The sequence below is a fragment of the Brassica napus genome, chromosome C3 (genome assembly GCF_020379485.1).
Source record: "Brassica napus cultivar Da-Ae chromosome C3, Da-Ae, whole genome shotgun sequence".
Classification (NCBI taxonomy): domain Eukaryota; kingdom Viridiplantae; phylum Streptophyta; class Magnoliopsida; order Brassicales; family Brassicaceae; genus Brassica; species Brassica napus.
Window position 1 is genome coordinate 62,015,864 of NC_063446.1, and position 11,605 is coordinate 62,027,468.

At 41.6% G+C, this 11,605-nt stretch overlaps 3 protein-coding genes across 4 annotated transcripts; 2 read left to right on the forward strand and 1 right to left on the reverse strand.

Moving 5' to 3' along the window:
- Positions 1–281: 281 nt before the first annotated feature.
- On the reverse strand, positions 282–2,100 carry LOC106448211 (chaperone protein dnaJ 2-like). Of its 2 annotated transcripts, XR_007320845.1 has the most exons (5): positions 1,514–2,100; positions 1,292–1,430; positions 1,109–1,225; positions 939–1,034; positions 282–775 (listed from the first exon to the last, which is right to left on the reverse strand). XR_007320845.1 is itself a non-coding variant. In XM_048751265.1 (4 exons), the coding sequence occupies exons 1-3, from the start codon at positions 1,593–1,595 to the stop codon at positions 1,147–1,149; spliced, it is 300 nt and encodes a 99-aa protein (XP_048607222.1). In that variant the 5' UTR covers positions 1,596–2,098; the 3' UTR covers positions 282–775; positions 939–1,146. The 2 variants fall into 2 exon arrangements, 1 of the variants encoding a protein (XP_048607222.1); XM_048751265.1 differs by having other exon boundaries at positions 939–1,225; positions 1,514–2,098.
- A 3,018-nt stretch (positions 2,101–5,118) lies between these two features.
- Positions 5,119–5,921, forward strand: LOC125583770. The gene has a single exon (XM_048751266.1). It carries the CDS (start codon positions 5,340–5,342, stop codon positions 5,676–5,678), a length of 339 nt encoding a protein of 112 aa, XP_048607223.1. The 5' UTR covers positions 5,119–5,339; the 3' UTR covers positions 5,679–5,921.
- A 1,754-nt stretch (positions 5,922–7,675) lies between these two features.
- LOC125583219 (meiosis-specific protein ASY2-like) lies at positions 7,676–10,952 on the forward strand. The gene is made up of 5 exons (XM_048749852.1): positions 7,676–7,986; positions 8,097–8,581; positions 8,647–8,781; positions 8,858–9,726; positions 9,792–10,952. The coding sequence occupies exons 1-5, from the start codon at positions 7,676–7,678 to the stop codon at positions 10,950–10,952; spliced, it is 2,961 nt and encodes a 986-aa protein (XP_048605809.1).
- Positions 10,953–11,605: the final 653 nt, after the last annotated feature.

Sequence of the window (11,605 nt, forward strand, 5' to 3'; positions counted from 1 at the left end):
TTAATTATAAAACTGGTGTTAAATTAAATCGGAAGTAACCAAATTAAAGAAAAAGCTATCTTTTGTTTTGCCATTGCGTCTTCTAGATAGAATGAGACAAAATATAAATGAAATTTGGGACATAAATTTAAAAAACCCCAAGTTTAAAATAAAAATAGTCTTCAGCAGTTTCATTCTTCAGTATAATAGGATTGTAGGATTCGTACCTTTCAAAAAGGCTTTTTGCTTAAGTTGATATTTGCAAGCCTTAGCACAATATATTTGTTTTCATCACGACCAAGTACATAAAATATGTATACCTTAACTAATAAAGTTGCCTTTTTTAATTAATATTCCATTCTAAAATGCACACGAAGACATGTTTACAATGAGAGAATACCACATTATGCATATTTCAATTTGATCATTTTTAAGACTTTCAATATGAGACATACTCACGACTCTCTATGACAGTCTTTAGCAAAGATCTCAAGACCTTCTCTACAATATTCTTTAGCAAAAGAAACTTGTAACAGTTGTTTCCACATACTGCACAAACAGTCTTTGGAAGCTGTTCTCTAACTGAATCAGTCATCACATTATCAGTGTCATTCACGACTCTAACGTTTGGACCATCTTGATACTTTCCCATGCATTTGCAAGTCAATCAGATCTTTTCATGCTTGTCATTGCCTTATGAGAGTCATCCAACAACACAAATCATCATACTTCTTGCAATTTCCTCACATACAAACTCTTACCCTCTTTAATGCTAATCCAACTTCTGGAATTGCTTCTACAGCAAAAAAAAAAAAGAAGAAGTTTATACAGCTTTCACTGTGCGTCCATGATTAACAAAGTAGAAGCTGATTGCAGCAGAGCAAGCTTCAAGTTGATTGTTCATTTATAAAGAAAAAACAGAATCTATCGCTTCAAGGCCTTAATAAGATTAATCTTACTGGTTTCCTGAAGGCGTCATGCAAGATCTCCAACGCAACTCATATGATCAACTGAGCTCCCAGTACACTATAACACCATCAAAGATCCCTCATTACCTACAAAAAAAAAGAACTTTAAGCAAATAAGTCGTCCGAAGAAAGAAAGAAAGAAACAACTTTTATGAGCATACACAGATCAAAAGCATCAGACTTAGACTTGGCAATGTTTTCATCGTTCTGCGGAAACCTTCATTCCAGATCCCTGGCATCCACCGCAAGTCATCGAAGCTCCAGACATCGAACCCTTTCTGCCCTCATAAAAATCAAATTAACGTCACCAAACAACTCTTTCATAAACTTAAAAAAGTACTAACCCGTTACAGTTCGAGCACAAAGCCTTCCTAGAAAGCGAGAGCTTCTTCGTTGTCCCGAGATAAAAATCCTCAAGGGAAACCTTCAGAGGGTGAACAACATCTTCACCACGCCTCTGCCTCCTTCCACGGCTGTTGCTACCTAATCAAAACCAAAAAAATCAAACCTTTATCATCTATTCAAAAGTCAAAAACTCAAAACCGATTGGGAGATGAGAGACTAACCTTCGAAAGGGTGTCCACCACCACCACCAAATAAAGAGGAGAAGATATCAGAGGGGTCATGACCACCGTCTCCACCACCCATTCCTTCCTTGAGTGCATCCTCACCGTACTGATCATAGATCTCACGCTTCTCCGGATCGCTGAGAACTTCATAAGCCTGAGCTAGCTCCTTGAACTGCACAGAGACGAAACCAGTTGACCTAAAGCTTGCGAATTTCAGATCTAATTACGAAGATCTAATCGATCGGACAAATCCAAAGAAGGAAAAAAAGAGGGAGATGGAACGAAATCATTAAGAACGTATTGATTGTGTAGAAATGGCTTGATTACTACTCGGTTTCTTTGCTCTTCAATTGGAGAAGACGAACTGGTAGAGGTGAAGCTAAGCTTCATCCCGTGTTTTTTTGTGGGTTTTGGGTCTAATTGGGCGAATTAAAAAAACAATTGTGAGGCCCGGCTGATGTGGCAAAACAGAAACTCCTCATTGGTTGATTTAATTGAGGACGTGAACAGCCTCCCTACTCCTCATATATCCCTTTTAGTATAGGATAGATTGGCCCCGGAAAATCATGGAAGGACCACAACATACACTACAAGAAAATAGCGGCATACTGAGGGAAAAAATCGTCGGTATGTCGTCGGAATAACGCTATTCCGACGACATACCGACGAAAAAAATCCTCGGAAATAACTCCTCGGAAATTCATCTTTCCTCGGAAATCCCTCGGAAATTTCCGACGGAATTCCGAGGAAATGAATTTCCGAAGAAATTCCGAGGACCACAAGTTCGTCGGAAATTCCTCGGAATATTCCGAGGGATAAACTTCCTCGGAATATTTCCAAAATTAAAAAAAAAATTATAAATTTATTTTTTTAAATTGAAATTCGAAAATATAAAATTAAAATTGAAATAGAAAACATATTTAAAATACAAAAAATAATAAAATAGTTTTTATAAATAAAACAAAATGTTTTATAAATACAAAACTAGTTTTAATAAATATAAATATTTTTATGAATATGAAATCATCTTTTTATAAATACAAAATAGTTTTATAAATACAAAAAATAATAAAATAGTGTTTATAAATAGTCTTTAATATTGAAATAGAAAACATATTTAAAATACAATAAATAATAAAATAGTTTTTATAAATAAAAAAAATGTTTTATAAATACAAAATTAGTTTTAATAAATATAAATATTTTTATAAATATGAAATCATCTTTTTATAAATACAAAATAGTTTTTATAAATACAAAAAATAATAAAATAGTGTTTATAAATCAAAAAAATGTTTTATAAATACAAAATTAATTTTAAAATATGAAATCATCTTTTATAAATCAAAAAATCAAATTTATATACAAAGAACGTTTTGTATATTTAAAAATAGTTTTTATAAATACAAAAATAAAAAAATAGTGTTTATAAATCAAAAAAATGTTTTATAAATACAAAATTAGTTTTAATAAATATAAATATTTTTATAAATACAAAATCATCTTTTATAAATCCAAAATCGAATTTATATACAAAAAACGTTTTGTAAAATCGAATTTATATAGAAAAAACGTTTTGTAAATACAAAAATACTAAACAATTTATAAAAAAAAAGTTCTAAATCAATTCAACACAACCAAATCACAATTCTAAACCTATTACACAACAAATCACAATCCTACCCAATCACCCTAACAAAAATCTATCAAAAAACTTCTAAAATCATCAAATCTACTTAAAAACCTAACAAATAGGACCTAAGAGAGTGGGATAGGATCCTTACATGATTTGTAAGGGAATGGAAAGGATTCGCCGGAGAGATCGTCGCGAGAGAAGGTGGAGAACGCCGGAAAGAGAGAGAGATCGCCGGAGAGGAATAAGAGAGAGATGGGGAAGAAGATGCGTTTCGAGTTTATAAAACCTTGGGTCCGACGGATATTTTCCGTCGGAATTCCCTCAGTATTTTCAATTTCAATTTTTGTGAAATATTTGGCGGCTTGTTTGCCCGGTTAAATGAAAATATTCCAAGGAAATTCCGACGGCCACTTAAATATCCGTCGGAATTTCCTCGGAATATTTTCATTAATTCGAGGGAAAAAAATATCCTGTGCATGTATTTCTATTAATTTATATTGTTCCTCAGAATTTCCTCGGAATATTCCGAGGAAATACCGAGGAACTAGTGTTTGGGGTTTCAAAACATCAATTTTTTTTGCCATATTTCATTTCTTATACAATTGCAATGCATACCATTGAGGATTCTTTGTATAGATGAGTATAAACCATGAAATAACAAATTTCAAAACGAATTGAAAGTATTCCCTTTACCGTTCATTAAAGTGTATAAGTGTTTCTCTTATGTTGTGGGATTTCATTCATACAATCGGAAAAGTGTTAATTATAGGGTAAGGAACAAATTTTTGACTTCATAATGAACGTAAGACACTTAATAAGGGTTATATAGGTGTTATTCAAACCGCAAAACGTTGTTTTCGGTTTAAAAACCATATTTCCTCGGAATTTCCTCGGAATATTCCGAGGAAATTCCGAGGAAACCATTTTCTTCCTCGGAATTCCGTCGAAATATTCAGAGGAAATTCCGAGGAATTAGTGTTTGGGGTTTCAAAACGTCAATTTTTTTTAAACGGATCGATCGATGGATATATGTCCAAAAACGCATCGATCGATCACTAAGATGGACCAAAGTGTAACAATGTGATCGATCAATTAGATTATCCCATCGATCGATCGAGGATATCAAGTGTTCCTCGGAATTTCCTTGGAATATTCCGAGGAAATTCCGAGGAACTAGTGTTTGGGGTTTCAAAATCTCGAATGTTTTTTTTTAAACGGATCGATCGATGGATATATGTCCAAAAACGCATCGATCGGTCACTAAGATGGACCAAAGCGTAACAATGTGATCGATCGATTAGATTATCCCATCGATCGATCGAGGATATCAAGTGTTCCTCGGAATATTCCGAGGAAATTCCGAGGAACTAGTGTTTGGGGTTTCAAAATCTCGAATGTTTTTTTATAAACGGATCGATTGATGGATTTATGTCCAAAAACACATCGATCGATCACTAATATGGACCAAAGCGTAACAATGTGATCGATCGATGGGTATATGTCCAAAAACGCATCGATCGATCACTAGTTCGTCGGAATTTCCTCGGAATTTTGTAAAATCCCTATAATATTTCCTCAGAATTCATCAGTTTTTTCCGAGGAACACATTTTTCCTCGGAATTTCCTCGGAATATTCCGACGGATTGATGTTTCCTCGGAATTTCCTCGGAAAATTCCGAGGATTTCATTTTCCGTCGGAATGTCCGTCAGAATACCACTGTTTTCGTGTAGTGATATACCCATATATATACATATTTTGCTAAAAAACCATATATGTTGTTGCAACAATCTATATATATATATATATTGTAAAAATATGTTTTGTTAAGATGAGTTCAAAGTTATGTTTCCATCGAAGTTTAAAACTATCATTAAAGAAGAACAAAATGAGACCAAAAATAATATGCGTCACATTTAATCTGGTTAATTAACACGATCACATAACAAATAAAAGTTGATTGGGTTTCGGTTTTAAAACAATGGTTTGGTTTAGTGCAGTTTAGATGTCCACTCTTAATTCCTCAATATACAATCTAAAAGTGGAAAGTCCACAGAATTTAGGGCCATTCCGATAATTCTGCCTAAATAAAAGGTATCATCGGTCGCCTAAAACACGTGAAGATATATAAACTCGTTAGCCTCCCCAATATTTAACTCCTTTGACGAATATGGAGACAAGGTTTCCAAATGTTACAAAAACCACCCTTCCTCTTTATCTCGGACGACAATGATCACAACAATCTCCGGTACACGAGCTTGAAAGATGTGATCTCGAGTTCTGATGGCTTTGGTTCGTTCCTTTGTCACTCTGTTCCTTCGCAAGACGGTGTTCTCTTGTCGGAAATGGATTCTTCAAACATTGCCATTAGAAACGAGCTGGTGAAAAGAGCAGCTTCGATGTATCTTCAATCTTCTATGATCGTATCAGCTCCGGACACGAACTGGTTTCAGAGATTCTGTCTTAAGGCTAAGCATGCGGTTGATTGTCTCAGACCGGTTTACCGGATTTTTTCTTGGTCTAGTTAAAGAGATGTGTTTAGACAGGGTGATTCCGGTTTGTAAATGTGTAAATACTGTATTCTATAATATAGATAATCAAATAAAATTTCAAGCCTTTTTCACTTCCATCTAAAATATGAGAGAAATAATCTATAAACATCATCATACCATCGTAGAATTAAGCATCATACAATTATTAACGTTTTTTATAAGCCCGTTTGGAAGAAGACCACAACGTCTCTTTTCTCAGATCTTTTGGAGCTTTTGTGTCCACAAACGGCTGCAAAACAAAAAGAGCAAATTCAAAAAATAATGTTACAACACCAGCACCGATAATTCATATGTTATTAAATACTTAAAACGTGGAGGCCAAGGTGGGATGTCTCATTCAACTATACTCAGACCGGCCTTGAACACCAGTCTCAGCCTAAAGCACAGTTTGTTTTGCCATTGGGTTTCACCGATGTCAATTCCAGCTAGAAAAGTGTTTTGATTAGTTCATTAATCCATTAGCCTAATGCTTTGATTCGTGCTTTAGTGTCCCCTTCACAATGAATGCAGATTGTGAAATAACTAGATCACATTCATGAATCTTTCATTTGAAACTAAGAATCAGATGGATGTTTAGATCAATTAATTGAATCTCTAATCTCTCAATTAGAGGATATAAGCTAGGAAGTAGAAAGCTAACCCTAGAAACTGATTTGATGTTGCAGAAGAAAGGTGGGGGAGATTAGAGAATTACTTCGACTAGGATCGAATTTTGCCGGTGGAGTAGGCATTTCTTGCGGCGGATCTTCGGGATTGATTTGAGATTCCGGCGGAGAAGGCAAGAGTACGGTCCGGAGAAGTTCACTTCTCTTCTGTTTGTACGGGATTCAGTTGATCGGAATGATGAACTTCAAGATGGGTGACTAAAGACGTTTTTATTAGAATCCGACAAAGGGTTACAAGATTGATGGGAAATAAGGAGACAAGATTTGAGGTCTAAGCAACAAGATCAGAATGATCGTTTAGAAACCCTAGATCTAGCCGCTTAGTGTGTAGGTTGTCCAAAAGTCCTCTGCTCGTTGCCTCCTCCTCCACTCTTATAGCCCCTCTGTTCGTGATGCCCTAATCGCACTTATCCTATGGGCCCTGTCACCAAAGGCCGAGTATGCGGGCCTTGGTATTATTTCGTCTAAGCCGAGTACGACTGATCATCTTAGCCGATTGGCTTAAAGTACTCTAGGGTCGAGCCGACGTCTTTAGCCGCTAAGCCGACTAAACTCAACCGAAATTGTCGGGCTACGGCCTGTTATTTGATGGGCCTTGTGGAGGGATGCAATCCATCTCCTACAATAAGTCCCCCCCCCCCCAGTTCACTTGTGAGCGGCTTGTCGGTCTCAGTGAATTTGTGGGTCAGGTTCGTTCATATAACAGGACGTAATGCCAGCGACAACTCGCTTTGCCAGTGTATGATTTTAGTCGCCTGTTGCATCTAGTCGCTCCGAGCTGCGTCTTTTGATGATGCGTTGTGTTTTACTCGGGGGGTAAACAACTCGCTTTGCCTGTGTATGATTTTAGTCGCCTGTTGGATCTAGTCGCGCCGAGCTGCGTCTTTTCATGATGCATTGTGTTTTACTCGGGGGGTAAAATTCTCCGGTTTTAGAGCCCGGGCGGTCTTTGGATGGTTAGTTCTGTTGAGTCGGTTTAGACCAGAACCGGAGATTAATTTCAGCTCGAATTCCTGATTGAAAACCGGTTTGAGCGAGAAGCCGAACCGTCGCGAGTAAGTTTTTGGGCATTTAGGCGGCCTTCGAAGCCCATTTAGGCCTTGTAGACCTAATGATGATGCTTCGAAGAATGCGCCTCGTTTTTGCTATAAATAGGCTTCTCCTCTTCACTTTCGTCATTCTTCTCTGCAGACTCAGGTATCCTACTTTCTCTCCCTTCTCTCTACTTTTGTTTTCTCTCTCTAGATAAGTCTCCCGTAGAATACGCTTAGAACTTTATCGGTTTAGTCGTTCCCCCCGAGTAGAAAGATGGCTTCGAAGGGTCGATTGTCGCGTGAAGAGAAGGGGAAAAGCACTGCTGCCCCATCAAGCCCCGCTAGGGACGCGGACGGCGGTCCGCCGGATGAGTTTGACGTAATTCATCGCGATGCCCTGAGAGACACGGAGAATATGAGCCTCTCTCAACGCCTTCTAGTCGCTGATGCTCATAGGCAATTTCGTGAAGAGGCCGAGGAGAACGTTGAGGATGAGGGTAGAGAAACATGTGGCTCAGAAGCACCTAGTCAAGTCGCGAGATCTCGGAGGCGGGCACAGCGGAGAGGTCAGACTGCCGCCCCATAGTATATCATCCTGGTGGAATCTTTGAGGAGCTTCCTCCGCTTCCTCGAGAGGTGTTACGCGACCCGCAGGTTCAATCGTGGGGGAACGTATTCAGTTCTTGTTCCTCTAGCGAGACCGTGAAGAGGTTATTAAGGGAGAGCGGCGGCGCCGGTGTCACTTTTCTTATTCCATCTGCCGAGCAGCGCCCGTGGTCGCCTCCGGTCGGATATCAATGTGTATATGAATCCTATTTCCAGGACCAGACCAAGCTCTGGTTCCCAATCCCTCGGCTGATCACGTCGTACGCGTTTCGTCGGGATATTGCTATTTCTCAGTTGCTGAACGGGTCACTGCGTATTGCGGTCATGCTGATGGTCATGGCTGCGGAGATGGATATCTCGATGAGTGTGAGGGTGTTCGAAGAGTTGACTTTCACGAAGGCGGAGCCAAACGGGATCTTTTCGGTAAAGATGCGGGCAAATTACAACGTCTTGACGGGCCATCCTAACAAGACGCAGGATTGGCAGCGAGCTTATTTCTATGTTAAGTCTGACGAGCATGCCTTCGAAGAGCCTCCGGGGGACGACTATCGCGTTTTATGGAATCCGTTACTCGGTAGAGTTTTGACTGTTTTACTCGCGTTATGATTAGGAGTTCTAACACCCTTCTTTCTTTCGCAGTTCGTCACCCTAACACGATCGCCTATCCTGAAAAGTTCTTTGAGAACGCTCAACTTATCGCAGCGCACAGTCATCTTCGTTGGCCGGACCTTAGCCGAGAGTGGATTCGTCGCCAGCAAGCTAGGATCGCTAGAGGTAAGGACGCTGTTTTCGTTTAGAGAAGTTATGAACCGTTGGAGTTCTTATATTGGGTTTTCTTTTCCTTCTGCAGTTGATTGGGAGTCGAGGCTTCCTTGTGTACTAGGCACTCGCAAATCACGTCTCTCGTTATTTACCCGGGAGCAGCAAAAACTTCTCGACAAAGCCAGAGAGATGGAGGGAATCCCGGATTTGAGCGCGCTGCTTAGAGGGAAGCTCCAAATGATTTCGTCTTCTGCTGGTACTTCGGAGGTCAGACCTACTCGCGCAGATGGGGACGCGGACTCGGAGCCTCCAGCCCGTAGCCCTCCGAAGGAAAGGGCTACCAAAAGCAAGAAACAGAGCCCAGAGGAACAGCCTTCTACTCTTGAAAGGAATGTTCCTTTAGAGATGGCCCCGTCTTCCGCTGATGCCTCTGAAGTCGCGGCGAAAAAAAAGAAGAAGAAGAAAGACGGCAAGAAGAGGTCTCGCGAGGAGACTTTTATGGAACCAGCGGGGACCTCAGCGGCTATGGGGAGTGATGATATGGGAAGACTTGACCCGATCGATTCTACTCGGGGGTCATCTGAAGGGTGTCCCAAGAAGAAGACTAGGAGGACAGCCGCGGGGGATGAAGGTCGACGTGATGGGACCCCCGTTCCCGAGGGCCCTTCTAAAAGCGGAGGCGGCTCTCAGGATGGATCTCCATCGAGTAAAAGAGCCCCTTCTTCTGCCGCGAGGGGGAAAGATGGTGAGAGTGGAGGTTCTCTTCCGCAGATGTCGGGAAGAGGATTCCCGGATCGCGTAGAATTCTTGTACGACGAGAGGACTCCGCTGGTGCTGAACCCGCTTCGATGCGCGGAGTTAACCCGTCAGATCCGTGGCGGGACGAAGGAGTTGCCGCCGCTCGATGACTTGTATTTCAAGAAGGAGTATATTGATGCAGCTGTGGCGAGCAAAAGGGTAACCTCGTTTTCCCTTGCTTTTTCTTTCTTGCAAATTTTTTAAGTGTTTATTGCTTTATGCAGAGTGACGGGAGCATGAATTATCTCGTGGAGAAGTACGATAGCACCTTGAAGCAGACGATGACCCAGCTGGGCGCCTCGGAGAAGCTCGCACGAACCAGGTTGGGCGTGATCGAGAGGTTACGTGCCGAAAACAAAAAGGCCGGCGACCAAGCGGTCAAAGAGAAAGAGGTCCTCCGGGTTAAGTTTGAGGAGTTGAAAGAGAAGCTGAAGTCTGACCGTCTTGCGAAGAAGGAAGCTTTACGCGAGAAAGCTCGCTTAGAGCGGTTGGTCGCTTCCCTTGAGGGAGAGAAGGCCGAGCTCGAGGAAGAGAGGGGGGCTGTCGTTGAAACGCTGATCAAGGAGAGGAAACGTCTGAGGAACTCTAGGGTGCAGGAGGTCACCCGCGAGAGGATCAAGGTTCAAACGGCTATGGCGGACAAGTCTACTCGCTGCGTTGATAAGATGAAGGGTTATCTGGATCGCCTTAACGCGCTAGAGAAGGCCAAGAGTCTGTACGGGCAGGCTTCAGGGACGAAAAAGTGCCTTGAGATGATAAGAGATAGCGGGACTGAGATCCCGCAAAGTATGATCGACATCTTTTCGGAACAGGAGAAGGTGCATGAGGCTGAGGTCGCTAAGCTCCGTCTTGAGCCATTCTCCGAGGATGACTTTGCTCTCTCTCCTCTCAACCTCCCTTCTCGATTTGTAAGTGAAGATCTCATGGGGGTACTCGACCCGTACGGATCGAACGTTGGTTTGATTGGCCACGAATCGGCTTCCCAGCTGATCACTTCCCGCGAGGCGACCGAAGATCCAGTCGATGAGCCGATGATAGACATCACTTCCGCTCCGCCGGAGCGTATGGTCGTTCCCGAAGGAACTCCCACCGAGGAGCGTCCTGACGGGAACGATCTCAAGGCGACCGGGGACGCGATTCAAGCAGACACAGGGAATGTAGCCGCCGAAGATCCGGTCCTGGTTTCTTCGTCCGAGGAGCGAGAAGAGGACGAGGTGGGTGAGGAAGAGAACAGGTCGTCGCCGGCACTTATCAAAGAGACGGTCCGGGATTTGTCAGCTTCAGACCCTCCTGCTCAGGTTGAAGACCTTGACGCTCAAGCCGTTGAAGAAGAAACGGCTGAACCGCTTGCCCCGAGCAGGGACGACCAAGACATTGTCGTTTGATCTCGTTGTATGTAATAATAGGATGTTTTCTTCTGTGGTCTTGACAGACCTTGTTGTTGTGTTTTTAGACTCTCTTTTTTCTTCGTGCTTTCGGCCTATCTGTAGTGTTTGGAAACATCAGATTTTTATCATTAACCTTTTGCAAATGGACAAGTGATGAACCGGTAATTGGTTTTACTCGGCTGTTATCATGTTTCGATTTGGAGTTAAATCCAAGGCATCTACTCGGTCGAGTAGAAGTGACCACGGGGGCGCATCTACTCATAACAAGTTGTCCAATTTTGCTAACAAAGAGTTGAGTATAAGAGTGGAAGGTTCTTCTGTCCGTTTCCTCAGTGACAATTAAGTAACCGGGTAGCTAAGCCGTTACATTTTAGTCGAGAAAAGGCAAGGATTCACTCTGTTTAGTCGGTTCAATGCTTAGGCATAGGTGAATCGCGACTGTTTAAGGTCCTGGAGCCAAGTGTCTGATCAGGACATAGCTTGTAAGCAAAGGAGTGTGAGCGTCCGCGTATCCTCTGCTGGAGGTACGAGAGCCATTCGATATGAAAGCCATTATCTATTCGATTGAGATCTAGGTAAGGTTTTGACTTTGGTTTTGTTACAGCTGAACCTGTTTAAGGCTGCCTACGTACCTCGGTTGAGGATCAAGC